The sequence below is a fragment of the Zingiber officinale genome, chromosome 2B (assembly GCF_018446385.1).
Source record: "Zingiber officinale cultivar Zhangliang chromosome 2B, Zo_v1.1, whole genome shotgun sequence".
In the NCBI taxonomy this organism is placed as follows: domain Eukaryota; kingdom Viridiplantae; phylum Streptophyta; class Magnoliopsida; order Zingiberales; family Zingiberaceae; genus Zingiber; species Zingiber officinale.
In genome coordinates this window covers 92,549,079-92,576,522 of record NC_055989.1, presented here as the reverse complement: position 1 = coordinate 92,576,522, position 27,444 = coordinate 92,549,079, and the positions used below count along the sequence as shown (strand labels likewise).

The 27,444-nt window shown below is 38.9% G+C and overlaps 1 protein-coding gene across 2 annotated transcripts in view; it reads left to right on the top strand.

The window, feature by feature from the left end:
• LOC122046375 (serine/threonine-protein kinase CTR1-like) overlaps positions 1-26,339 on the top strand; it is a 37,847-nt gene extending 11,508 nt beyond the window's left edge. The window contains exons 5-16 of one of the 2 annotated variants that reach the window (XM_042607050.1): positions 5,293-5,501; positions 6,382-6,762; positions 6,878-6,918; positions 15,496-15,564; positions 21,662-21,762; positions 21,880-21,964; positions 22,115-22,213; positions 24,148-24,216; positions 24,307-24,438; positions 25,510-25,604; positions 25,709-25,911; positions 26,054-26,339. In XM_042607050.1, the coding sequence (XP_042462984.1) occupies positions 5,293-5,501; positions 6,382-6,762; positions 6,878-6,918; positions 15,496-15,564; positions 21,662-21,762; positions 21,880-21,964; positions 22,115-22,213; positions 24,148-24,216; positions 24,307-24,438; positions 25,510-25,604; positions 25,709-25,817 (1,390 nt within the window). In that variant the 3' untranslated portion in view covers positions 25,818-25,911; positions 26,054-26,339. Of the gene's footprint in view, positions 1-5,292; positions 5,502-6,381; positions 6,763-6,877; positions 6,919-15,495; positions 15,565-21,661; positions 21,763-21,879; positions 21,965-22,114; positions 22,214-24,147; positions 24,217-24,306; positions 24,439-25,509; positions 25,605-25,708; positions 25,931-26,053 lie in introns of both variants that reach the window. The other variant, XM_042607051.1, reaches the window with a different exon arrangement.
• The last annotated feature ends 1,105 nt before the right edge of the window (positions 26,340-27,444 follow it).

Below are 27,444 nucleotides of genomic sequence, written 5' to 3'. Positions count from 1 at the left end.
ACAATTGTTTTGGGGACATCTGTATTCTTTATGTCTGTGGTATTTAGGGCTATTGTTTATTATCATTAGATTAATTGAATACTACATTATTTTACCAGGGAATACTTAGTTGATCTGATTAAGAACCCAGGAAATTTATGTGAACCTGAGAAGAAGAGAAAATCTCTCTATGTTATATTAATATGTTTACATGTAGGTATTTATATACATAAGGAGAGAAAAGAAAAATCAATCTCAATCCCTACCGTCAAGGGAATACAATCAAGATTAATCTCAATCCCAATAATCAAGGGAATCCAAACCAATCATAATCCCTACAATCAAGGAAATTTTCGGAAGTATTCAACACTCTCTCTTAAGCTGGAGAATATAGATCATATGCACCAAGTTTGTTACATATGTAGTCAATTTGGGATCTCTCAGTGACTTAGTAAATATATTTGCTAGTTGATCATGTGAATTGACAAAGCTAGTAGATATTTCTCCAGATATGACTCTCTGACAAAGTGACAATCAACCTCAATATGCTTTGTCCTCTCATGAAAAACTAGGTTCGAGGAGATATGTATGGTGACCTGGTTGTCACATAAGTGATACTTGTGTAACCTCTCCAAACCTTAGTTCCTGAAGCAACTGTTTTAGCCATATAAGCTCTTGACTGGCTATGACCATAGCTCTATATTTTGCCTCTGCAATGGATCTTGTCACAACATTCTACTTTTTGCTTTTCCAAGAAACAAGGTTATCTTCGATAAATATACAAAACCCAGAAGTGGATCTTCTATCAGTGGGAGATCCTGCCCAATCTGCATCAAAATATCCTACAACTCGAGTATGTCCTTTGTCTTCATACAAAAGACCCTTTCCTGGTGCACCTCTGATATATCGAATAATGCGAGTTATAACATCCCAATGTTCCTTTCATGGAGAGTTGAGAAACTGACTTACTACACTTACTGTAAATGAGATATCCGGACGAGTAACAGTAAGGTGCCTTAGTTTCCCTACTAATCATCTGTACTGTTCAAGATCTGGAAGAGGTTCCCTTGATTTGGCAGGACCTTGACATTAGGATCCATAGGGTTGTTGACTGTCTTTAAGTTTAACATTCCCGTTTCTTCCAGAATATCCATTACATACTTCCTTTGGGATATGATGATCCCATCTTTAGACTGTGCTACTTCTATCCCTAAGAAATATTTGAGTTTGCCGAGATCCTTTGTCTGGAAATGTTAGAAAGGATGCTGTTTTACTTGTGAAATCCCGAGATGATCACTACATATGATGACAATATCATCAACATAAACCGCTAAGTAGATGCAACCAGTAGATGAGCGGAGATAAAAGACAGAATGGTAAGCCTCGCTCCGAGTCATGGCAAACTGTTGAATTACAGTACTACATCTACCGAAACATGCCCTGAGTGACTGCTTGAGGTCATGTAAAGATTTCCGCATGCGACATACAAGACCAGAAAACCCCCCTGAGCAACAAAACACGGAGGTTGCTCTATGTAGAACGCCTTGAGCAGGTCACCATGTAAGAATACATTTTTGATGTCCAACTGATAAAGAGGCCAATGCCAAATCGCAACAATGGACAGGAAAAGGCGCACAGAAGATATCTTGGCAATCGGAGAAAAAATGTCCCCATAATTCAGGCCGAAGATATGGGTATAGCCTTTAGCGATGAGGCGAGCCTTAAGCCGATCAACTCTACCATCGGGACCAACTTTCACCGTATACACCCATCGACAACCAACAACTGACTTCCCAGGTGGTAGAAGAATGAGGTCCCAAGTCCCACTGCACTGTAAGGCACGCATTTCATCGAGCATAGCTCGTTTCCATCCTAGATGGGCAAAGACATCACCTGCAGTCTTTGGAAGAGAGACATACGACAAGGAAGAAAGACAAGAAAAGTAGGGAGGAGAAAGACGATAATAACTCAAGGAAATATAATGAGGAGAAGGATTCCGAGTGGAACGCATACCTTTCTGAAATGCAATGGGAATATCATACTCAGGGGACTGGACCGGAGGAAGAGGCGAAGGACTCGACTCTAAAGATGTGTCTATAGCAATGTCAGTGATGGGCGACAAAGCAAGGCGAGGACGACGCCGTTAAACCTACAAAGGAGGAAATGAGACTGGAGGTGATAGAGACGCCCCCGGAGGATAAAAGACAATCATGGTACTGGCGGAGAAGGAGAGAACTCGGATGGAGATGCGTGAAGCCCAGAAAAGGGAACCGAATCAAAGAACGTGACATCAACAAAGATAAAGCACCGATAGAGAGTAGGAGAATAACACTTATACTGTTTCTGAGATCGGGGGTATCCAAGGAAGACACTTATGAGACTGGGGAGAGAGTTTCTCAATGCCAGGATCAAGAGCATGAGCAAAACTTATAGGACCAAAGACCCTAGGTGGTAAAGGATGAAGAGACTGATGAGGATAAATTACATTATGAGGTATTTTACTCTGGAGAGTTGAGGAAGACATGCGATTGATGAGATAACACGCGGTAAGTATAGCGTCGTCCCAAAACTGATGAGGAACGTGAGAGTGGAGAAGAAGAGTCCGGGTTTCGAGGAGATGACGATTCTTACATTTTGCAACCCCATTTTGTTGAGAGGTATGAGGGCAAGACGTGCGATGCAACACACCGTGAGATGTCAAGAAGGTATGAAACTGAGTAGATAGATACTCGCGTGCATTATCACTTTGTAAAGTTTGAAGAGAAATACCAAATTGAGTTTTGATTTCATGGAAAAAAGATTGAAAAATAGGAAACAATTCTGAACGATCCTTCATCAGATATAACCAAGTACAACGTGAAAATCGTCTATAAAAGTAACAAAATATCGTGATCCCAATGTAGAAGAAATACTACTCGGACCCCAAACATCAGAATGAACCAAAGCAAAAGGTGACGTAGCTCGACTCACATACGAGGAGAAAAAGAACTGCGAACATGCTTTCCTAATTGACATGACTCACAAGACAAAGACTCTAAGTGAGAAAGACTAGGATGTAATTGTTTCAACTTATCTAGCCCTAAATGCCCCAATTGAGCATGAATAAGAAGTGGAGATGTTGCCACCGAACCAACAAGAGAGGGTTGTTGAAGCCTGTATAGGCCACGAGACTCACATTCGAAGTCAATCATTCTCTCCGTACTCCGGTCCTGTAAGGAAACAGAAGTTTTAGTAAAAGAGATGACACAATCAAAGACTTGAGTAAGTTGGCTTACGGATAATAAATTAAAGGGAGCTCCGGGGACATAAAGAACATTATGGATAGAAAGAGAGAGGGAAGGATGAACAATACCAACACCCTGGGGCTGAGTCTGGGAACCATTGGCCATGGTGACAAATGGTAAATAATCGGAAGTAGATAGAGAAGAAAAAGGGATTTATTACCAGTGATATGATTGGTGGCCCCAGAGTCAAGAACCCAAGGACTCGAAGAGCGAGATATGCCAATAAAGGAATTGCCAACGTGTGCGACAGCAGCAGTGGAATCTGAAGCTTGACGATCCTCATACCATTTCAGACGGTGAGGTCGACCATGGAGACTCCAACACTTATCAATCGTGTGCCCTGGTCGATGGTAGTGATCACACCAAGGACGTCCTCTGGCACCCTTACGAGGTGGAGGTCTGTTGTTGTTTCAAGAGACCAAAGATGACGAGTCAACAGGAACGGAGGAGGCAACGTTAAGACTTTGGCAGGGACACGGACGAGAGTTGCCCAGATATTGTTCATGGTAGCTTTTGTGGGACTGCCCCGGATCTGATCGCGAACATGAGAATAATCTGTGGGCGGACCATATAAAGCCAGAGACATAAATTTTTTTTTCCAATATTTAAGCTCTGCAACAGGAGTGGCCGCAGGTGGAAGTAGTTCATTGAAGTCACAAAGAAAACTAGAAACTGAACCTAGATAGGTTGACATTGAATCCTTAACCTGATGGGCATTGAGGATGGTCATGAAATTTTCACAAACCTAATAGAGTTGTCGAGAGGTGCTTGTAAAGAGTTATTGAACCTGTGTCCAAACAGAGTTACAGGTTTTGAGGTTTTGTGAGTGCGGAAGACACCCCTAAGAGATGGATGGATGGTGGCTCGGATAATGCAACACAACCGGGCGTCAACCTTTTTCCATAGAAGACGATTGGCGACTTGGACATCCTCTTCGGAGTGAGTGAGATGTGTCTCATAACCCTGTCCAACAAGGCAAAGCTCAATGTGAGAGGCCCAAGAAGAGTAGTTCTTACCATCCAACTGCTTAGAAGAGAGTGGTGCAGTGATGTGGTTGGTAAAGATTGAAATATCCGGCTTTGGAGTGCCGGAGAAAGCCATTGATCAGCTCGGTGAAAGAGGGCACACTGCGAAGAAAGGCTCAAGCGATGCAAGAAGATAGGTGAGGACGGTGGAATTGCAGGAAGAATAATCCCTGCCGTCGCCAAACTGTTGATCTCCCGAGCCTCTCTCCGTCGCCGGACTGCAGGAGAGGACGAAGGACGGTGTGCTCATGATGTAGGAAAACGCTGGCGTCAGTTCGCGACGAGGAGGGCGGCAGCGTCAGGTAGTTGTCGAAGAGGGGCTGCGATATGCGTGCGAAGAGGCGTGCGCGATGTTGCGGCGAAAGGATCTCGACGGCGCAGAAAAAAAAAACAGGGTTTGCCTTTCAACCTCGCGTTGATACCATGTGGAGAAGAGAAAATCTCTCTATGTTATATTAATATGTTTATATGTAGGTATTTATATACATAAGGAGAGAAAAGAAAAATCAATCTCAATCCCTACGGTAAAGGGAGTATAATCAAGATCAATCTCAATCCAATAATCAAGGGAATCCAAATCAATCATAATCCCTGCAATCAAGAGAATCTTCGGAAGTATTCAATAATCACTAACAAATTGTAATTGGCATAACGGTAGTAGACTATAATCAATTTGTATTGTAAAAAATTAGAGGAGCAATGGGACTGTATGTTGCTAAATGGACTAGTGTACCTTGTTCTGACTGTTATTTCTGATCCCTCTTTCTGTACTTCATGTTAATGTAATCGGTGTTTGTGTTTATACTTCTCTTTGACGTAGTTATATCCAACTTTCCACAATCTTCTTTGCTGTGGTATATTGTTTGTAATACTAATACATGAGATATCACACTGCATTCATGCTGCACCATTGTTTTGGGGGCATCTGTATTCTTTAAGCCTGTGGTATTTAGGGCTATTGTTTATTATCATTAGATTAATTGAATACTACATTATTTTACCAGGGAATACTTAGTTGATCTGATTAAGAACCCAGGAAATTTATGTGAACCTGATTCCTTGCTGAATGGACCCTATTCTGTTTCAATTGCTTCACCTTTGCGCCCTCCAAAAGTCAAATCATCTGAGATAAATGTGAACTTCCGAATCTTGGCCAAACAATATTTTCAGGACTGTCAATCACTGAATCTTATCTTCAAAGATGCTTCAGCAGGTAACTCTTACAAATAATACACATTTATACTTCTGATATTGGTTCATTTTGTTTGTATTGGGGTACTAATTTCCTGTCCCGGATCTAATGGCATGATCATCACACAAGTCTTGTTAATAGTATGGGAATCAGATTTTGATACTGCATCTCTTGGAAATTCTTCAACTCAAGAATTTGAGATTTTTATGATGATTGGGAGTTGCAAGTATAATATTAAACCTTCTCCAAGATTATCTTTATTTCTTCACATGATGAGTCTTAATTTCTCTTTCTTTTTCATTTTCATTTTCAAGAAAAATTTCTTGCCAAGAATTTCCATTCATGCAAGGTCCATCAGGTCAATAATCATAAATATATTGTTGATGTAATTGCATCACTATGCACCCTCTCAAGTTACACTTTACTCCTTTTATTGCATCATTGGATGCAGCATCCAAGTCACCATTATTTGACACCCAATTTTTATGTTATGTGGTTCACTATTGCTCTATAGTTGCTATACTGCTAGAAACTTGACTAGGACTCAAGCAAGTTCTAGACTAAGTTTATTTACAAGCAACAAAGATGGCCACATTGATCTGCTTAATATACCTCAAATTCAACAGAATTAATTGCTAAATTTGAATGTCAAATTTTGAAAGTACTATTGCATCAATATCTTAAGCTACAAATGCAATGGTTGGTTTTGTTTTCCCCTACTTTTATTATTTTAATTGTATACTTATTGATATCGTCTAGATTATATGCTTAATATCCAGCTCTGATAAACATCACTTTTGTGCTGCTTGTCTCTGAAGGACAATTTTTTCTTAACCATTAAATTCTTCTGATGCAATAGCACAATCGACTTCAACTAATTATGCATGTCCAATTATCAAAGGTACTTCTATTGCTGAAGGAGATGCTATTGATCCATCCTCCTCTAAGCCATCTGATGGTGGAACTGAGTCACTTCAGCCTTGTATCCAAAAGGTTACTTGGCCAGATGGTAATATTGTCAATGCAAATAAAATGTTCAATCCTCTGAGGAATGCAAGAAACCCAGATCTTGTTGAACGAGAATTGGGACCAATGAAGCTTACAGCACAAGATGGGTGTGGCAACACTGCTCCATGTGAGCCAAATGCAGATATGAAGGATTTTAAATTGACGGAGGATTCTAAACATATTGGAAACAGACCTAGCAATGATATAAGACTTGCTGAAGATGATTTAAATATTCCATGGCGTGAACTGATCCTGAAGGAGAGAATTGGAGCAGGTAAATATTATGAGATTATATATTTCATAATTCAGATAATATTTGTTTATGGCATTCCAGATGCATCATTAATCTATATGGGGTTTGTAAATTACTTGGTTTCTTATTTTTCCAGGTTCATTTGGGACAGTTCATCGTGCTGAATGGCATGGTTCAGTATGTTTTATTTCTCATCCCTCTTATTTCTGTAACTGTTGGACATATTAGGTACAAATAACTCTTATATTTTTACCTTGTCTAGTTTCCCAGATCATAGTTTTGTAATTATTTTGACTCTATAAGCACCCAGATTGTAGTCCTATTTGATAATGATACATCAATTTTTTATTTTAACTAGGTATTAGAGTTTATCCTATTACAATGACCTTTCCAATAAGGCTACCTCTTGTCTTTGTTGAAAAGCAAAGGGATTTCTTTCCTCCTAAGGTCTAGTCGACATCGCTTCCCTCCCTCCTCTAAAATACCTTCCTCCCCTTCCAAACTAGGTCAAGATCTAGTCCTTGTCGAATATGTCCATACTGATAGATACGATCCCAGATAGACTTATTCAAATAACCCCTTGAAAATATTATCCTTTAGAATATGATATTTGATTTGATATTAATTTAGGTAAGGTCATTAGATTTATTATTATTTATCTTTTTAAAATATTAGATAGGTTATTAGACTTTTTCTCTTGAAAAGGTATCCTTGCGTGCTTATATAAAGAGACGTTATGTAACCTTTAGAGAGAAGCAATGAAGTTATTTAATTAAATAATCAACTACTTTGGTTATTGGAGGTTGATCCACTCGAAGTGATCATCCCATCCCTTTCCTTTCATCCTTTTTTCTATTTCCCTACGAGATAGGACGCGGGTTCCTATCAACTTAGTATTAGAGCAAGGTTAATTTCATAATATGACAAATTGGAGATCCAATGAAGATGAATTCCCTTGTTGGCCAAGAAGAGATTCTACCAGATTTATTTCTAAAGCAGAAAGATATTTTCTTTTACACGACACATCAGATGATTCGAAGGTGGAGATAGTTTCTTTACATCTGGATGGAAAGGCTTTCCAATGGTATCATGGCATGGATCTGCAACATGGAAGGAGTTTGTAGATGGTCTTCTCACTTGGTTCACATCTCAAGAGTATGATAATGCAGATGAGGAGTTATCAAAAATTCAACATATCACAACGGTAGTAGATATCATAGTTGCTTTCTTCGACTCTTTAACCAAACTCATGATTGGTTAGAATGAAAATTATTGAATACTTTTATCGAAGGACTTCATCTTAACATCCAAAACGAGGTGAAGATTTACTATCCTCACACTATAAAGGCTGCATTGTCCTTTGCACGGTTGCAAGAAGAGAAAATCAATGAGGAAGCGCGGAGAAATAATAAATGGCACCGAAGTCATCAATGTACACAAAAGACAATATTGATGGATGAACAAGTAGAAGATTCAAAGGAAAAAAATGATATCATTGAAGAAAGTGCCGATGAAATACAAGATGTCACATAGAATCAATTCATGCCTTAAGGTTACAACCTCCACAAACAATATGGGTAAAAGGATTCACTAAACAACAAGAAGATAGTTGCAGAGATAATTTACATGAGGAGCTAAACCTTGCAACACCCATAATTGAAGTCATTGCACTTACACCAATGTCTACTTCCATCATTCAAGTGAACAAAGAAGTAATGCCTTGTCATCTCCAACAACATTCAACAAATCATGGAGTCTTTTTTCATCATAACTCGATGAGGACTCTATAGGATCATATAGAACGTGAGGGGGGGAGGGGGAATCACGTTATTTTAAACTCTCTTTTTCAGTTTTTAAAACAAGTACGTAATGGAAGATAAAAATGAATAAAACAATAGAAGAACACAGTACGCGATCGGTTTTACTTGGTTCGGAGCCTTCGACGATTCCTATTATAAGACCCACGATCCTTCGAACTGTATTAAATTGGGCAATTCACTAAAACTCGAATTTCAATTACACAAAAGAAGAAAGCATAACAACCTACACTTTCTTTATGCAATGATAAGTACAAACAATATTTAAATTATATCGACACTTAGTAGTGGTTGAAGGTTGTAGCTCGAGGTTGGTGTTGCTTTGACTGTAGTAGTTGGGCGTAGTAGGGTCGCATCAGAGCGATAGCATGAAGACAACATAACAGAATGATTGAGGAAGCTCGTAGAAAGTTGTATTAAGCTCATGGCCGAATCCTCCTTATAAAGGATGTTGAGGGCGCCTCTAATCTCAACCAAGGTGCCTACAACCTCAATTTCGATCAGATGCATAACTGTCACATTTTATCTTCTTAAAGGCACCTTCAATCTTATATAAGGCATCTCCAGTTCCATGCGAGGCGCCTCCAATCTGTTGGTGCGGGAAGCATCCGACGATCGAACTCAAGTTTTGATAATGGCAAAGGGATTCAAAGTTAAGTTTAATTGTTAGCTAATGTGTGTCCTAGACTCCTAGTTGTGGTTACGCAAGGGAAAAACCCTAGGGGGTGGTAACCCTAGGTATAGGGGGTGGTAATCCTATGCGGAAAGTCTTGGCGGGTCGGGTGCTTCAGGCGAAAGTCCTAGGGGGTGGTAACCCTAGGTGGAAAGTCCTGGTGTCGCGAACCAGGTGGAAGACTGGACGGGTCGGGAAGCGGGCGTCCAGCAGAAAGTCCGGAGGCAACGAGCACCGAGCAAAAGTCCAGTCGATCTGGAGGATCGCACTGGCAACAGGTAAATCTCCCCGAAGTCAGACCCGGACAGTCCGAAGGCTGTCAGTTTATTCGTTTATATATTCCATTGTGTTCTAACTCTGTTTTGCAGGTAACTAACATTTTTTATGCAGAGTTAGAAGTGACCGGGATCGGTCGACCGAACCTTGGGATCAGTCGACCGAACCCACAAATCAGCAGATCAGATTTCCAGAGGTTGGACCGGGCTCGACCAGGGGATCGGTCGACCGAACCTTGGGATCGGTCGATCGAACCTAGGTTGGGTGTCGACTGGATCAGGCTGACTGGGCTGAGTCAGAAGAGTTTATCCGTCGACCGGACCTTTTATCGGTCGACCGAACATCGGATGGAGTTTGACCGGATCGAAGCGGAGCGAGAAGATCGGGCGGATCAGATAGGAGGGATCGCCTGATCGGTCGACCGAACCTTGGGATCGGTCGACCGATCCGCGTCGGGTCAAACTTGATCCCGAAGATTGGGGATCTGGATCAGACTTTGCAGAGCTATAAAAGGAGGGCTCGAGGTGCAGCTTGAGTACACAACTCTCGAACAGAAGATCTCCTGTGCTCTAGTGTGCTACTCCGTACGCTTCAACAACGCCCTGTTGCTCCGACAATCAACAACCACTCTTAATATATTGTATTTTGTCGGTATAATCTTTCTTTTTAAGCTTATACTTGTTCTCATCTACTTGTAAAGATTTGCGCTATATAGTTGTTGCCCACCGAAAGCGGTCAACGACCGCGGGCCTTCGAGTAGGAGTCGAGATAGGCTCCGAACAAAGTAACTTCTCGTGTCTTCTGTGTTTGTGTTATTTCTTTTCCGCTGCATTTACTTTTACGATTCCGAAATCGATTGTGAAAGCCATGAGCGCTATTCAACCCCCCCTCTCTAGCGCTTTCGATCCAACACAATCTACTCTGAGGCGCCTCCAAACTTCATCCGTGACAGTTAATGGAGGTGCCTTCAACCATCCAAGGCGCCTCTAGTCAGCTCCGAGGCGTTTTGAGCACTATTCATCTGATGCTAACTATTGCACTTTGCTTCTGCAAGACACATTAATCCAAATAACAAAGGGGAACCTGCAAAATAGAGTTAGCATATTAAAAATAATATAATATTATTAATTAGATCATGTCTAACCAAGACCAAAATTTACTCTTGGTGTCAACTTAGACATCTAAAATAGATTTAAGTTGAATCAGCGCCTACAGTCTCACTGGAGCTCGTCCTCACTGGATCTCTCTCCTCAAGTGCTTACTTCACTTAGCATTTGTAGACTTAATTGGCTCTGATCTCATTGACCCATTTGAACTTCACCAGGTCTTCTTGCCAGATGCCCCATCTGAACTTTAGTCAGTTGTGTCCCGCTGACCTAACTGGACTTCTTGCCAGATATCAACCTATCTGGACTTCGTACTAGTTATCAGGTCTTCCAGACCTAACTGGACTTCAGTCTGGTTTTAGGTCCCATCAAATTTTTTAGTCCTGCACACTTGGTAAGTACATTAGATTATACATAATCTAACTTTTAACTTTTGTCATACATCAAAATCTGAGTTTGATTATTAGTGCAAACTGCACCAACAGACTCAATGCAAAGCTAAGTAAAGAAAAAGAAAGTATTAGCATGATCATAAATTTTAGACGAAGACCCAAAGGAATTTTTCAGACTCAAGAAAAAATCATAAAAGGTCATTTGTCTTCGTCAAAAGGAGATTTCAATTGGTGCATAATAAGACTGCGTTTGGTTAGGGGTAATGTAATGAAGCTTGTAATGTACATTACTACGTTTGGTGAAAGAATTGTATACTATACATGTAATATTTGATTACAAGGATGATTACGTTCTTTTGTTTGGTGTCTATTATTTTTTTATAATGAATATAATTCATATTATTATAAAATGATAAAAATATCCTCCGACTTTTGTTGGCGGTTGTCGGCGACCGGTGGCGGGCGGCGGTGACAGTCGACGGTAGTGGCCGGCAGTGAAGTGACGTTGGCGGCTGGTTGGTGCAGGAAATGGACTAGGGGTATATTTGATATTTAAATTTTAGTTAAATATTGAGCTTGGAATGTAATTGGATTACATGTTGTTGGCCTTGTAATCCAGATTATAAAACTTTATTATCTTTTGTAATCCAGATTACATTATATTATATTACAACTTTAAAACTATGCCAAACAAAGAACGCTGATTACCTCTTACCAAACGTCGCCTAAGATGCTATTTTATGCAAATCATTGAAAGAAAAAGAAGAAAAAGATCAACCTTGAGGACAAGTTTGTTTTGAAGGACGGTGAAATAATATAATAATACGATCCCCATATAGACTTATTCAAATAACCCCAAAATATCATCCTTTGGAATATGATATTAATTTAGATAAGGTCATTAGATTTATTATTATATATCTTTTTAAAATATTAGTTAGGTTATTAGACTTTTTCTTTTGAAAAGTATGCTTGGCCTATTTAAAGAGACGTTATGTAACCTTTAGAGAGAAACAATAAAGTTATTCAATTAAATAATCAGCTACTTTGGCTATTGGAGGTTGATATCCTCGAAGTGATCATCCCATCCCTTTCCTTTCATCCTTTTCTCTATTTCCCTAGGAGATAGGACACATGTTCCTATCACAGACACTCTCTCTCCCCCCTCCCTTACAAATTAAGTTCAATCATTAGACTTTTCTAGTAAATCCAAATTTATTTCTCTTTCATGTAAAACTAAATCTTAATCCTATGTGCATCATGATTTGAAATCTTGCATGTGCCGCGCGAAACAGTTGGAACATATTGCTCCAAAATGTTAATGAAACTGAATACTATTTGACTGAGACTGTCTCCTGTGCTATTATATTAATCATGTCGATGAGTATCTTTATATGCTAACACTCGACACCCCTTTACATGCTAAAACTCAGGTCGAGATCAACTGAGATAATGTTGTAAATTTCTTTTTTTAGTTTGTCTCTATACAAGATAATATTAAAATCATATCATTATAGATGGAAATGGAAGTTTGAACTTATGTATATAGATTTATGTTTTCTTCTGCATCTTCTTCCTCCTTCCACCTCCAATTTGCCACCAGTACCATATATTGGAACATTGTTGCAATATTGAAACAATATTGTTCTAGTAAAAAATTGAAACACCAACACGGATTGACATTTTGAACCTTGATCTGCATTCTATGCTTCTTAATAAATTACAAACATTGTTTTCGTTATCTTCTCATCCATGATGACATCCTTCTCCACCAACCATCTTGACACCAATAGTGCTATAGGAACCAACTCAATGGTTTTAACTGTCTCCTTTGGGTTGAGACAATTGAAGTTCTTGTAGGTTCTTATGGAAAGGATAGCTATCACATGTCTCCACCACAAGAAGAGAAGAATGCGACCTTTTTAGTGTGATGGAGCATGGAATTTATTGTTTGTGCATGATTGCTCAACGGTATAGAACCAAAAATAGCCTCATCCATAATGTTTTTCTCTAAAGAGATATCAAATAATTTTCAGCATATGTACTCACATGATCAACATATCTTCTGCATATATCAGGAACAGGATCATATTTTTAATTTATAACAAGATGATTGTTCAGTAGAGGAGGAATAGTTCATTGCTTTCCAAGGCAAGTGGGATGAACTAACCATATATTATACTATTACTATTTCTGCATCCCAAAATTTTAAAGCATTGACACTAAGAATTTCAAATGGAAAAATTCCTATCTGGTCTTAGATGATTCCTTGAGTGCAATCTGCTCATAGTTATTAATCAATGCCACTATACCATCCTTGTTAAACTCCTTGGCTTGAGTCCTTCATGCAACCCTAGCACGCCCTACCATCCCTTCACCTAAAACTGTGGCTCATACTACTGGACGAGGTCATGAAGGTGGAGGACAAGGTCATGGACTCATTCAAGGTGCGAGGACCTTCCTTTGCTTGGTTTGGTAGGTTGGGTGTGTGGCTCCTCCTGTCTTTTGTGTGGGACCCCTTCTTCCTCTTTGTGATGCTTATTGGTTATGGAGTTGCAATGGTTTGACGAGACAATGTGCAAGATGTGGATTCTCTACTGGGAAAGTGCGCTAGCTTATCCTTGATGCCACAAAGTGACAGTCAAAAGCTACAGCTAACTGTTCATACTCCTGGGTCCATTTGGGCGCAGGATTAGCACATGTTACTTGTGACTTCTACGGTGGTTCCTCATCAAGGTCGCAACCTTGTCAACATTGATGTATCGCTTCTATCCTTTGCCCTATGGATTTTACATTCATTCATAGTTCCACTCATTGCTTGTTGCTCAGCTCGCTTTCATGACATCATGATCTCATCAATCCTTGCCCACCACTATATGTCGCCTGCCTCATTGAATATCAACATTGCCCTTAAGTTGCTGTTGTCAACCTCTTCCTTTGTAGCTTATCTCAAATTCATTTCTAATTGAGTAATGATGTTAGGCTAGGATATTGGTGATTGAATCATGTTTCTCATATAACAAATTAGATACTTTAAAAAATAAACAAAACTTTTTAGAATTCTGACATTTTCTTATTGATTAGTGAGTCAATTGGCCATATTGTATTTCCAAGTGTTCTGAGCTTTATTTCATCTCATCTTCCTTTCTATATTTTGTCACTACTTTGTATTCACGCTAAACTTCTTAGTGTTTAGCTTGTCGACCTCACCTAAATTATTATTTACCTATGTCAATGTAAGCCAATAGGAAAGTCTATGAAGTGTTATCAAGAAGCAATGCAATAATTTACCACTATATTAAAGAGGCCCAAAGAATTGCTTGCTTTGAAGAAGCATGAACATCATAATAATGAAACTTTCTTCAAGTTTGATCTGCCATTGATAGAATGTTCACTTTGATCCTTCACCTCTGTTGGAGGCAATTTAGTAATGCGGAATAACAAGAAACAAAGTGTGTAACACACTAATTATCAACATCAGGCTATTTTTTACCAACTATTTAGGATCGGTTACATGAATATTATCGCTTCATTGATCTCTATGCAATGATATGTTGCTAATGATACAATCACTTAAATTATTTTTATTACGATGATTAATATTTTTGTTTGTCTCTCTCTAGATTTTACATCTTGTATTCTAAGATTCATAATATGATGCGGATCAAGCTCTTATTTGAAGATTCCTGGTTTATAAAAAAAAAATGATAATCCCAGTTAGCTTCATTGACTATCTCTTGGAGTGACCGGCTCGGTCCCATGGAAGTTTCCTACCGGCCACCAGGGTAAATCGGGAAACACACGCGGCGGCCAGTCCCAAAGCCCAACATCTTTTGGTTACACCCTCCATTTGGAGAAAAAATTCCTGCAAATACGCCGTAGTTGGAGTTCGAACCGCGGATGCTTGGGTGACAATCTGGATGTCCTACCGCGGCACCATGGCCCCGGGGACAAGATTCCTGGTTTATAAGCAATTATTGTATGTGCACTGTAATAATCAAATGACCATTTATATTACAAGCAATCTACTGTTTCATGAGCATGCTAACCACATTGAAGTAGACTATCACTTTATTGTAGATGTAGTTTTGTCAAAGATGATTAACACAGTACAGTTTCTCTCAAGACTAGATTGCCAGTATTTTTATTATACTGCGTAGTGCTACTCTTATGTTTTATGCAAAAAGTTCAAGACATCATAGATATTTATATATAAGCTTAGGGTGGTGTTAGAAATACTTTATTGATAGGTTTGGGCTCTATATAAATCAGAGTGTTGATCTCATTATTGAAAACCCTAATCTTTGTCTCGAGTCAAATAACCAATTGTGGACCTAGAAGCTGATCTTGGCATATAGTTAGCTACTTACGTTTTTTCTTTTTAATTCAATTTGTATAGACCATGCTACATTTAAATTGTGAAGCCGTTTCGCTAGACAAGTTTTAAGCACAGCACAACCTTTTAAAACTGTTTTTTTTTTAACCTGCAGGAAGTTGCTGTCAAGATTCTTATGGAACAAGATTTCCATCCTGGGCGCTTAAGGGAGTTCCTAAGAGAGGTATTTAAAATGAATAATTCAGCTGTAATTGCGTTGGATAATCTTGTGCTTTTTCTTAGTATCTTTCCAATTGATGTGTATAATTACTGATTCCTAGAAATTGGGTAAAAGGTGCCACTACTATCCAAATTAAACAATAGTTCTGTCATTTTGGTTATTTTTGGTCCATTGTACTGATATATACGTGCTCAACTGAAACATAATTTAGTTGGAAGAAGTCATCAGGTGATGATTTCTTCTATGGTAACACGCTTTGTGTGGAAATGAATTTTTTCACAAGTGCTCTCTTGGTTCTGTAGTTAGTATTGGGGTTGAAGATAGTTAGATCAAAGTATTTTGCACATGCATGTGCTGCAAGTTTATAAACTGTCACAAAATCACAACCTCTCAAATTCAAGTTGGACTATCCATGTCTAACTGAAATTAACCTTTGTACTTATCAGTAGCCTCTGTTATCAACTTAGTAATATTACATGAATAATTCTTGTGCTTGTTATAAATATCAAGAAACCAATCTTGATGAAAAGGACTACGTTTTCAAGGCAAACAACCCACAATCTATCGACCAATCCATAATCTACTCAATAAAGAATGGTCAAAGCCCACATAAATGCATCCCATTTAGATGGGTGAATGACTGACCCTGTAAAGAATGATAGAAACCCACATAATGCATGAATGGATCCAAGGCAGAGTCGAGGCTCAATAATATAAGTATATCACCATTTGTTATTTTATTTGGATATAAGTAGCTACACATTAATTTCATCAAATTTCAGTTTCATGTTATCTCTAAGTATCATGTTGCACTCTCATACTTTTTAATTACTGTAATTACACAATATATTATTATTCAATATTCCTTATGGAAAGGTTATAAAATATTAAACAATATAAATATAGGGAGCAACAAAATTGAAAGATAAGTAAGCTAGATAGAGGAATAGTAGCTTTGGAAAACAATTCTTCCTGTGTGAATCACCCAAATATATACCTAAGTATGGCAAAATAAACAGGAATTGACCAAAGGACGCATGCAGATTTGGGAGATTCCCACATCATGCACCATACTTTGAAAATGACTAAAGGGCGCACTGATTTGGGTGACCTTCCCGTTTTACTCCCACACTAAAGCTGACTTTTTAATTGCTTTCCTCTCTCCTTTGCATGTAACATTCCTCAATTCTCTTTCCTCCTATTAAAATTTTCTTCTCTCTCTCTCCTTTGCATGCATTCATGCAACAATCTATGTTGGTTTTTAAAAACCAGCACACCACTACTTAATTACACTAGCATCGTGGTGGTGTTGATTTCTAAAAATTAGCATCGCAGGTGGTGGGGAGACTAGGACCTGTTGGAACCCCAAGGTTGTTTTGGTGTGATCAACAAGTTAAGTTAGGTCCTGTGTGTTTTTAACCTTGTGTCTAAGTGTGCAGGAGCTTAGCAGCACATGTAGTCGAGCGGAAGACACAGCTAGCGAGAAGGAAGACACGCGGTGCGTCCAAGGGACGAGGCGCTGCGGAAGAGTACAATAGCGGACGAGAAGGAAGCGTGCGGTGGTTCCGAGGGACGAGAAGCCGGAGCGGAAGACTGCTTGAGGAGCAAGAGACGCAGCTAGCGAGAAGGTCGGCACGGGGTGCGACCGAGGGACGAAGACTGCGGATGAGTACGTTGGCGGACGAGAAGGAAGTACGCGGCGATTCCGAGGGACGAGAAGCCGGAGTGGAAGCCTGCTCGAGAAGACCGGAAGTTGGGTTCGGGTGAGCCATATTCCGGATGGCAGAGATCACCCAAGTGGTCGGAAGACTCGGTCTGAGGCGAACGGAGCCGGAGCAGAAGACCCGGGCTAAAAAAAGTCAATAGGGTTGACTTTCCCAGCCGGGGTGCCCGGAATTGTCCGGGGTGCTCGGAACAGTCCGGGGCGCCTAGAGTTGACTTTTTGACCAGATCGCGTTAATCGCGATCTGAACGTTGAGGGATAAAGTTTTATCCCCCAGGGCGCTCGAAATCCCTTCTGGGCGGCCCGACCAAGGTTATAAATACAGCCTTGGTCCAGAAGCTTTTCAACAACTCATAAATTGTAACTCCAACACTTGTATGCTCAATCTCTAGATTAGCTTCTTTCTTTTTGCGCTTTCATTGCTATAAGAGGCTTCTCCGCCTGAAGGAGATATTCTAGTGCATTCCACTCCTTGAATTAACAACCTCCCCGATTGTAACCAAGTAACATCTAGTGCCTCTTTCCTTTTTGTTTTAATTTATTGCTTTTCCATTTTATGCAAGCGTTCTGTTAAAAGTTCGAGAAAGGGATGTGCTTTTGTTTTTTGGCAGGTTATTCAACCCCTTCTTCTAGCCGGTCCAGCGGTCCAACAAGACCAACTTGGTCCAGGTCTTTAGGAGATCAAACCCAAGCGTTTGAGCTGAAAGTTAACATAATACTAAAGCATCTCTAGGAGCCCAAATAAGTAATGGAGGACATGTTTAGACTCCATGCAACCTCAGAAACCCATAGGATCTGAAATGAGCTCAATATGAGCTATCTAGGTCGATTAGTGGTTTTGACCGAAACCCGATGGACCCAAGTTATTTGGATTTTTGTAAATTTGCACCCATTCGTAGGTTGAGTGAGAGAAAGGTAGATATGATGTCAAACCTTAGTTGTGATCAAGAAAAAAGGGCTTGGTGTGGGAAGACCAGGACCACTTTGGGCCTGATTTGAGAGCAGATCAGGCTCAACTTGGTCCCCAAGACTTGGACCTGGTTTGGTCTCAAATCATGCACACAGTAGGCGAGACCAGGACCAAGTTAGGCTTAATATGCTCTCAGATAAGGTCTAAAGTGGTCCTGGTCTCCCCACACTAGGCCTACAATTTTCCTTGATCATAATCAAGGTTTGATACTATATCTACGGTCTACCTTACTCTTACTCAACCCTACTAGATGGGTGCAAGTTTGTAGAAATCCAAATAGCCTAAGTCCATCAATGAATTTTGGTCAAAATCCACTAATTGACCTAGAGAGTTTATATTGCATCCATTTCAGATCTTGTGGATTTTTGAGGTTGCAAAGAGTCCAAAGGTGTCCTCCATTATTTATTTCGAGCTCCCCAGAGATACTCCAGTATTATGTTAAGATCACGTTGGGCGTGATCTGAGAGCATACCAGGACCAAGTTAAGCTTGGTCTCCCTACCATCGTGGTGTTGCATGTAAAGGAGAGAAAAAAAAGTTTAATTGAATGAAAGAGAAGAGAGGAAAGTTGCATGCAAAGGAGAGAGGAAATAGACTAAAAAGTCAGCTTTGGCAGGAAGGCTAGAATGAAGGTCATCCAAATCAGTGCGCTCCCCTTGGTCATTCTCAAAGTATGGTGCGTGGTTTGAGAATTTCCCAAATCTATGTGCACCCTTTGGTCAATTCCCGCTAAACAAAATCATGTGAAGCATTTTTTTTTTTAAGTTCTCTAGTTTAACCTCACAACATTTTTATGGATTTCACATTTCATAATTAAGCAGCACATTTGATAATCCCTTTTGAAAATATTATCATAGTTTTTTTAGTTGGCACAATGTATCTAGCTTACACCGACTACTCTTGGGGATGATTACCCGGCACCATAGACATTTCCTACCGGTCACTAAGGTAAATAGGGAAGCACTCACAGCGGGCGACTCAGCTCAGTATTCTTAGGTGCCCATTAAAGAAATTCATCAGTTAATTTGCCGAAGTTGGGAGTCGATCCTTAGATGTCTATTGCCGCACCATTGCCTCGGGGGCAAAAAAAAAAAAAAAAACTTGTCATACGTATCATAGTTATCTCATACCATCGTTATCATATAATTATCATGCAAGATAAATTTAAAGAAACAAGTAGAAAACATCCATCCATTTAAACAAGAACTCATATCCTACCAATTTGTCCCAAGAAAACTTTAAGCTCCTTTGATTGATGGATCTACAAGGATACACCAAAGAACACAAATTACTCACTTGAAACACAATATCTACCGTTAGAAGGAAATAATAAGCTAAAACACTGCAATGTATTAGGTTACAACAATGCCAACTCTCAAAGATAATAATATGCATTCATAATGCAACACAAAGAGCAAAACACTAGTAATCCCCAAACTAAAATAAGATGCACAAAATGCCACCCTAATAGACAATAAATAATGGTACTAAGCAAGGATGCCAATCTTTTACCTCTACATAGTAACAGATCATGACTGACTGAGAGGTTGAGAATGCCTGCTGTTGTCTGGATCAAGCAATAGGGTTATTACTCTGAATTTATAATCTAAAAAGGGTTTGAGGGAGTAGAACTCACCAACAACTTAATGATGATTTCTGTTGGCAAAGCATACAAACCCCAAAAAGAAAAGAAGGGGCAGGGGTGTTGTAATTGTGTCCTCCTACTAATGAAAATCTAAAGAAGAGGTTAATGACTAGAAGAAAAAATCATTGGGGGGAGGAGGTCAAAAACAACAAAAGAGAAAGGGAGCTCAAAGAAAAATCCACAAACTAGAGCAATAGGTGTTGGCGGAAAAAGATTGCACATGAAAGGGGAATCTTGGTGATGCACGACTAAGGTTTTAGGTGGAATCAAGAGGGCTTGGGGTTATATGGCTCGACATTAAGGTGGCGACGTTGTGGAGTGAGGAGTCCTGTGGAGAGAGGAGACTCCATCTGCATTTGCACAAAGAGTCATGAGGTTAGTCAGTTGCAATCTGAGCTGTCACGAAAGAAATTCTAAAAAGGGTTCGCAATCGCAGTTCTAGGTGTTGTGTTTTCACAAGAATGGAGGGGAGGGCGCTATTGCGATTTAAGTGAGGAGTGTGTTTGTGGAGGACATGGTCATGATGCTTGGTGCCACGATTTCATGAGAAGAGAAGGGTGTGCGCTCATATAGGGCCATGCCGGTGGCACAGATGGGAAGTAAAGAAAAGAAAATGAGAAAAAGAAAAATAATATAACAATTGCAATTTCGAATTAGAGGAATTATTAATACTCTCCATAGGAGCTTCATTAGTGGAACTAGAACCAAGGTGAGTGTGAGTTAATGGACTCTTGTAGGAAGTAGCATTTGACCGGGCCACATGATTTATGTGAGGGATGGATAGATGGATAGTTATGAAGAGAGTTAGAGACATCATTACGTAGCCATAGCCAGGTTTCACACAGTAGGAACACTTAGGCTTGCCTTGTCCGCCAACACGATCATCATGACCTTGTTGATAGACTCCTAGGTCTCCATGGTGAATCCTATAAATGACAACAAAATTGCTAAAGCGGATCAGTCGACCATAGGATCAAGGGATAGTAAGATTAATGTACAAGCTTGCAGTATCCGAATGTACATGTCTAATAGGGGTGGAGTGGAAGCATCTTCCAAGATTTAAATCTTCATTGGCTCTAAGGAAGAACAGTGTAAGGAACATGATAATGAGGAGTTTGTTCAAGTGATTTTGCATGACTTTTACATTTAAAGTGATTTGAAAGATGTTTCTAAGTTTATCTGCAAAATGTAGGACTGAATGGCTGGCTAGGGGAGGTGATTAGCTAGTAATTTTATTATTATTAATACTTTGGCTTAATAATTAACTATTCTTGTAATATAATCATGTGTCTTCTATAATATGGTGTTCCGCCAAATAACTTTAAGTTCTGATTTATCACCCAATTGACTCAAGAATTAATTCTATGATTCGACTACTCTAACCAGTTTAACTTAGCGAAAACACATAAATAATTTAGAAATTTATAAAATTAGGTTAATCAGTGAGGTTGGTTGGATTTGACACCAGAGTTTTCACTGAGTTTGACTATCTGGATTTTTCTAAGTTTATAGTTTAATGAGGGCTGAATTAGGGAGTGATTCAGTCACATTGACCTAACCAATTCATTTTTTCAAAATATTCAATGCACCCATTGGAAACGTCAGATTGTGATATTACATAGAATGCCAATTTTTGAAATAGAAATTGCAAAAAATGAGTAAATTTTCTGCATTTTCTGAAAGATGCTGCTGATTTGAAGGAAGATATTTTTCTTTTACTGTATGCCATGAAAGCTTTGTCATCTTGTTGCCTTTGTCATTAGGTTGCTATAATGAAAAGCCTACGACATCCTAATATTGTTCTGTTTATGGGTGCTGTTACTGAACCACCTAATCTATCCATTGTCACTGAATATTTGTCAAGGTATGCAGTCTTTCTTAAATTTTCTGCTTTTTCCAGAGCATGTCTATTTATAAAAGCATACCCACTATAGTCCATACTCAATATGGTTGATATATGGAAGATTTTGTGTTATTGCAGAGGAAGTTTGTATAGACTTTTACATAAAAATGGCGCAAAGGAAACTATAGAAGAGAGGCGCAGATTAAGCATGGCATTTGATGTGGTATATTTAATTGTTAAAGTGTTTTTCTAGACGACAGAAACTTATTATCTTACAAAGACCAAGATCATTTCTACTTCAGTGTCTTCTTATATAGCAACTTTTCATAATCCTTTAGGCTGCATGGTTTTACTAAACTAATTTCTTCTGCAGGCAAAGGGAATGAATTATCTTCACAAACGTAATCCTCCAATTGTGCATCGAGATTTGAAGTCTCCAAATCTTCTTGTTGATAAGAAATATACTGTGAAAGTAAGACTCCTAGTCATGATATGCCTCGTAGCTTGTACTCTTTCTGCACAGTAGTCTCTTACTGCCTTCCAGTTAAAGTCTGACTCTGCCCATTTTGCTGTTCGCACGGTATAGGCTCATTCAAGTTTATATGTGATTGTTAGTCTCCTATAGATATTGATACTCTTAATTAGCAACTTCTAATGAATTTATTTTGTTTGCTAGTCCATAATGTGCCATGTATGATTTGAGTAAGTTGTGTTACTTCTGTGTCTTGCTTCACATTTGTTGCTAAATGAAATCACTAACAAGGTCAATTTTGACATTGTTATTTATGATACATATGCGCGACAACTTATGTTATAAATCAAACACACCAACATGGTATCGTATCTTTGCTTATTGTTCAACTTCTTGCAGCTCAAATTTTAGGTTAAAGTTGGACCTAAATGAGGAAGAAAAGTTTGCTCATATGCAAATTGTTTGGATAATTTGGTATAGATTGTGCTGAATAGTAGTACGAGGAAAATAGCGCTTCAGATGAAGCATCAGTTTTTTGGCTAGGTCATACTATTGCAACATGTGGTGTACTCCTGTTAAGGAAACAGATTACTAAGTTATGCATCTATATTTGATGTGTTAAGCATCCATGGCTGAATGGTTGAACTGCCCAACTCATACTTGGTAAATTCCCAAGTCCAATTCCTTCTGGATGCACGCCAATGGAAATAATTAATAAGTTTATTGGAATTGGCTCTGTATCATGCACGGATTCTTCTCTTGATGAATGTATCAATATTCCATTAACTATTGGAACAAGCGGATAGGCAGGCTTTCCCGTCCAAGGAGCTACAAAAAGCATCACAGTCTGCTGAAATTAATCTGTTGTCGAAATATCGATGAATCAAACAAATGTTTTTTTCTTGAAAAACTGTCAGAGAAGAAAAAATGAACATGTAAAGGGATAATGTTTATTTCAGTACAAACTTTTGTAAGGCATCAATAAAAAGATATCTGCACAAATGGATGCATAATCTTTAAATGTCCTATTCATGGTCGATAAAATACTTGAATATGCATAATCTGGCAGTTTAGCATTTACAGAAAGTAGTAGACAACTATAACTTTGCCAGATACAATGCTTTTATCACATGTTTTGATTCTCGTGGAGTACCTATATTACAATTGCATGAGTGCATTCATCTTGCAAAGTTTAGGTTCATTTTACTTTATCATGTGGCAAAGGGTGACTCGCTCACCCCAAGTGCCTCTCACCGCCTGCCCCACAACGAGATGAAGGGAGTAGACTAATCACGGTGATCGAGCGACCTCTCTAGGTGGAAGGAATTTTATTCCCCAAGGGATTGTTCCTCTGGGGATTCGATTCCTGCTCTCATGTGACAATTTATTTTATCATTGGAGCAAAAGGCGATAACGCTCAACCCAGGCGGCCCAGTATTGTCGGCCTCCTAGTTAGATACAGGCAGGTAAATCACGTGGGGTATTTTGTCATAGCATAGCGGCCTTTTGCATTGGGGAGGTCAGACACCCAATGAGGCATTTTGCACCCGTTGGGAATTGACCCTAAGACCTATTGGAGCAAGACAATATATTTTATCATTGTAGCAAAAGGCGAATACGTTCGCCTCCAGCGCCCCCGCTAACCCGTCCCAAGGCCAACACAAAGGAGGTAAATCACGGACGGTTACTAGCCTTTGGAATAGTGACTAGTACATAAGGGAGGTATTTATCTCGGCTTTGCCGAGATTCAAACCCCAGACCTCATTGTGGTAACACCTCATGTGCTAGCCACTGGACCCATCCGAGGGGAAGACAATATACTTTATCATGCTTCTATGCACTGTTGTCAATGATTTTTGTCACTAACCTTTCCTATCAAAATATTGTGATTAATATCAATCACGACCTCAGTAAATTGTTCTGTTGAACTCCAGGTCTGTGATTTCGGTCTGTCTAGATTGAAGGCAAACACATTTCTCTCATCCAAATCTCTTGCAGGAACAGTAAGTTGCTTGCTTAGTGCAACTCATTTCACTGGATTTGTTTTGTGCTCTATATTACTGATAGCTTTGGTTATATTATTTTCACATTAGCCGGAGTGGATGGCGCCTGAAGTACTTCGGGATGAACCATCAAATGAGAAATCAGATATTTACAGCTTTGGTGTGATTTTATGGGAGCTCATGACGTTGCAACAACCATGGAGTAACTTAAATCCTGCTCAGGTTAGTAGTTTATTCCATCAAGGACAGTGATTGTTACTTTGTAATACTTGTTCTATGCTAACTGAAATCATTCCATTCTTTGGCTATGGTTTGCTTAGCTTCTCAGGATTAGTAGATAGGTATGATTATGAACATTCAAGTGATTTCAAGTTTGAGAGTTCTGTTGAAAAACTTCAGTTTGTTACTAATATATACATGTTATTTTTTTTTTTTGACATTAGTCATTTATTATTTTTAACAAAACGATGGAGGGATTGAAAAAGATGTCTTATATAGAATGCAAACAAGATGGTTAAAATGGAGGAGAACATCGGGTGTTTTATGTGATCGTCAAGTACCTCTAAAACTTAAAGAGAAATTTTTACAAATGGTGATTAGACCTGCTATATTATATGACACTAAATGTTGGGTTATGACTTGAGCACATAAGCAGAAGATGAGAGTTGTAGAGATGAAGATGTTAATGTGGATGTGTGAACATACGAGGATAGACAGAATAAGAAATGAGAGCATTAGAGAGAGTCGGAGTTGCATCTATTGAGGGAAACTAGAGACACGCTTGAGATGGTACGAACATGTACTTAGATAACGAATAAATGCTCCAGTTAGGCGATATAAAATTATGATAAATATGCACATCAAACGAGGAAGACTAAAAAAGACTTAGTTAGCAATAATAAAACAAGATATAATTTATTTAAGTACAGATGATGATATGGTAGGGGGATAGAGCCCAATGACATAGAAGGATTCATATAGCCGACCCCACCTAGTGGGATAAGGTTTGGTTGTTATTGCCATCATTTTGTTAACCCTATGCTTGTGCATTGTTAACTTCCATCTTTAATGATTCTATGTTTTATAGGTCATCTAAGTTGTTCTTATTCATTTGCGTGACTTCCTAATTCCTACTTATCATCAACAACGTTAGGGTTGGTTAGATTTGTTGCACAACCACATCTTGTTTATTTTAGCTACAAATAAAAGTAACTTCTTTTGACAGTGCTGGGTCCCATTAATTGATATATGTTCCTTTAACTGTATAAGAAAATACAAGCTGTGCCCTTGCAGGTGGTTGCTGCAGTTGGCTTCAAGGCAAGAAGGCCTGAGATCCCAAGTACTGTAAATAGACATGTGGCTGCCATAATTGAGTCCTGTTGGGCCAGGTATAGATATCTATTGCCTGATGCAGGCATGGTTATTAAATATTAACATACTTCTTCACTCGTGCTTCCCCACACACTAACTTAAATCACATGTTGAGCTTCAGCGAGCCATGGAAAAGGCCTTCTTTTTCTAGTATCATGGAATCCTTGAAGCCTCTAATCAAGACTCAGTCACCTCAACCATTACATTCTGATATGTCTAGTATCCAATAGCCAGATGATTGCATATTCCTAAGAGAGATGTGTATTGTATCTATTCTACTTGTCAAAAAGGGTCCCCTTCAAATTTTGCCTGTCAGAGGATCAGGTGCTTTTCAATTTCCACAGTAATGTTCTTGTATGCCCATATTTTGTCAAGAAAAAAAAAATCTCCGCATTTATCTACAAAAAACATCTGTCTTGAAGTAGCATTTTGTTTAACAGATCATATTGATTTGGTTTGTTTGCAGTGCCAATGAAGCTGCTGCCAGTTTTCATTCCATCACCGCCAACAAGATCGATCTAATCAGCTATAGATATTTTTCAGTCAATTGAAGTTCCATTAGCGTTTATATGTATATTTTGTTTAACCTAGGTGCATTATATTTTTATCCGAGCTTACATTGAAAAAAGCTTATTAGGAAAGAGCACAAGCCTTTTGAGGTTGTGTTGCAATTTCAGAGTGATATCAGCATGGAACTTGTATATTGCCAGCCTTTTACCGTCAGTTATCTAATCAAATGTGTGCATTCTGAAGGTTGGCTTTTTAGGGTGTATAAGTTGTGCTTTCGATTTACTCAGTAGGCGAGAACTAGAGGAAGACAGTCTACTTTTAGGATTAGTCCAGCGAAGTTTGAACACCCTGAGTTTCCACGACTAAGGTGTGGCAAGACATGATGCGCTTGCAACACTTATACATGGCCAACTAACCATTTCAAATAGGAAAATATTTAAGAATTTTTCAATTTTTTACTTTCAAACTTCCCACAATGAAAAATCACAAAAACAATCCAACTAGCAAAGTTAACTAAAAGAAGAATTTATAACAAATGAATCGATACCAAACGATAAACAGTTCGTATTCTAGTAGTGATAAATGAAAATGATACAAAATGATCACATAATAAGATAAATTATTTTAACTACGCTGGTAAAGAAATGAATAACGACACAATTTTATAACGCTTAAAATCTATGAAATATGTTATGAAAAATTCTCAAAGCCTTCACCTAGCAATGATCATAGTCCTTCCACGGGCTGCAACAAAGCCTCTTGCTGGTTTATTTAAATAGACATCCATCGAAGTTGTTAATATCATGGATGGTCAATTCATTAGTCAACGAACGAGTTGACGTGCGCTTTTTCGAAGATTGTCGGTGAAGATGATGACTTGAAACACACTTTGTGCTAGGGAGAGATCAGCAGGTCACTCCGATGCTTAAGTTAAGCTTTACTTGAGATATGAAACTAGTGGAGGAAGAAGAAGAATGTGCAAGAGTTTGATATACTGAAGAAAGTGTGAGAGAGAATCCCCTTGTATTTACCTTGTCTAGAGTTTATATAGCTGTCAGAAAAGTATTTTCATGTAATTAAGATGCTGCATTCTCCTTCATCAATCTCGTATGAGCTAGTGAGGGGATTATATCTGACAATTGCTAACTACATCTTCATCCACCAAGTGCCATATGTTTAAAGGAGGACATCTTGGAAGACAGATTTGATAACCACTTGATCACCACTCCTCGTAGAGTGTGGTTCCAATCTGAGGATGGATGAGGAAATGATGTTGATGTTGAGTGGCTTTGAGGATAGATGAAGTCGACGACCGAGGCCGAGACAGGGACGATGTCGATGACCAAG